We start from the raw sequence: 1,900 nt of genomic DNA, 5'->3' as shown, positions 1-1,900 counted from the left end.
CATGTAAGAAAATGCGCAACGTGATGCACACTTGATACGAACGCATATGCGTGCACTTCGCCGGTTCCCAATCGGACCATGCTCCATGCCCAATCATATCACGCATTCAACCAACGAAGCAGCGGGCCGCGGAATGAGGATGCTCGCCCGTTCGGTTCCTCCAAGGAACAAGACTACAAGAGTATACTCAAGGAACAATGCCGGCCAACCTACACCCGACTCTGAAGATGCACTTACGGCAATGGTAGACCAATCAAACCCGAGCTGCAGTAACCGCATTAATGGGGAAAATTATTGCAGTCGACTGCGCCGGTACCCGCATTGAAGCCCCGTGCGCAGCATGGGCGCTCCCGTCGCGATAAATGGGCCTATCGGCGAGCGAGCCATCACTTGCTCACACTCACAGTGGAGCACTGGAGCAGCAGAACAGAGCGAGCGAGTGAGAGCAGAGAGCATGGGCTCAATGGCGGCCAGCGTGGAGGAGATCGGTGCGGCGGCGGCGCCACAGGCGGTGGAGCGCCGCCTGGGCGAGCTGCGGGCGACCTTCGAGAGCGGCAGGACCCGGCCCCTGTCGTGGCGGCAGTCCCAGCTGCGCGGCCTCCTCCGGCTCCTCGCCGACAAGGAGGAGGAGGCGTTCCGCGCGCTCCACGACGACCTCGGCAAGCACCGCGCCGAGGCCTACAGAGACGAGGTTCTTCCCCCTTCGTCTCGTCTCATCTGCACCGTCGCACGTCGCCGTCGTACGCCGCGCGCGCAGCCGTCCATATATACAATCTGAACTGTGCTGGTGGTTTTGGGGGTGTTTAGGTCGGCGTGCTCACCAAGTCGGCCAACGCCGCGCTGCGGGAGATCGGGAAATGGGCGGCGCCGGAGAAGGCAAGCTCGACTCACTATTTGGTCACTCTGCAACGCATACTGTTCGTTCGCCTCGCACACCAGCTGCTTTTGGAGCCTAACTCCGCCGTGTCATGGATGGGGGCGCAGGTCTGGGTGCCGCTGGTGGCGTTCCCGGCGAGCGCGCAGGTGGTGCCGGAGCCGCTCGGGGTCGTCCTCATCTTCTCCTGCTGGAACTTCCCCTTGGGTAAGTATTCTCTTGATTCACAACCAATCTCTCATTTTAACTGCAAGTAGTACGTTGTAATACTTTTGGCCAATTTAGCTACTGTACCCTCTCGTTTCTCTTCTTGCGAGTTCTAGCCCGATTAATCCTCAAGAACTAGGGTAGTACAGGAGTACGACACAGTGACTTCCCACTCGTGAGACCGCGAGAAAAATGGCTCAGCTCCTATCGGTAGTAGTAAAAAAAAAGGTCCATTCCATTGAATTATACTACTAGTATTACTGAGTTTCACATTTCCACTGAGTGATATTCCTGAATTTCACATTCTCGCTCACGGGTCTACTGAAGTTACACATTTCCGCTCACTGGTCCACTTAATTTCCCTCCATACAGCAGGCACATGCGTACCAGCTAGGCCATGGAACTATACGTGCATGAATTAGCACGTCGCTGCTGTGATAGCTGCACATACAAAAGTGAACCACCCCATCAGTCTCTCTCGCCTAGGGAGTCCTGTACTCCAGTACCACTTCAATAGGGACAGTTCATCAAAATGGGTCGATTTCTTTTCACTAATATGCAAAGCTTGCGTATCATTTCGTTGATAGATAGGAGAGGACAAGAGTAACATAGATAAGAGAGGGGGAAGTGGGAGAGGAGGATACAACACAGCATACACTTGCCTAGCTCGAACTCCTTACCTGAATTGCCATCTAGTACACGTTAGCTGAATTATAAAGCAGATTTACGGCCACCACTTGCCTTCTCAGCGGTCCGATAAACATCCGACGGCTGAAAGAATATACATTCATTTTTTCACAATAAAAATATGAGGAATCG

The 1,900-nt window shown here is 54.0% G+C and overlaps 1 protein-coding gene across 4 annotated transcripts in view; it reads left to right on the top strand.

Moving 5' to 3' along the window:
- The first annotated feature begins 212 nt into the window (after positions 1–212).
- Positions 213–1,900, top strand: part of LOC123054052 (aldehyde dehydrogenase family 3 member F1) — a 4,636-nt gene continuing 2,948 nt past the window's right edge. The window contains exons 1-3 of one of the 4 annotated variants that reach the window (XM_044477712.1): positions 218–691; positions 808–876; positions 985–1,081. In XM_044477712.1, coding sequence (XP_044333647.1) covers positions 341–691; positions 808–876; positions 985–1,081 — 517 coding nt within the window. In that variant the 5' untranslated portion in view covers positions 218–340. Of the gene's footprint in view, positions 692–807; positions 1,082–1,900 lie in introns of all 4 variants that reach the window. The other 3 variants (XM_044477713.1, XM_044477710.1, XM_044477711.1) reach the window with 3 other exon arrangements.

This window comes from Triticum aestivum, chromosome 2D, assembly GCF_018294505.1.
Source record: "Triticum aestivum cultivar Chinese Spring chromosome 2D, IWGSC CS RefSeq v2.1, whole genome shotgun sequence".
NCBI lineage: Eukaryota > Viridiplantae > Streptophyta > Magnoliopsida > Poales > Poaceae > Triticum > Triticum aestivum.
The sequence above is the reverse complement of the archived record's forward strand: the minus strand, read 5'-3'. Positions and strand labels throughout refer to the sequence as shown.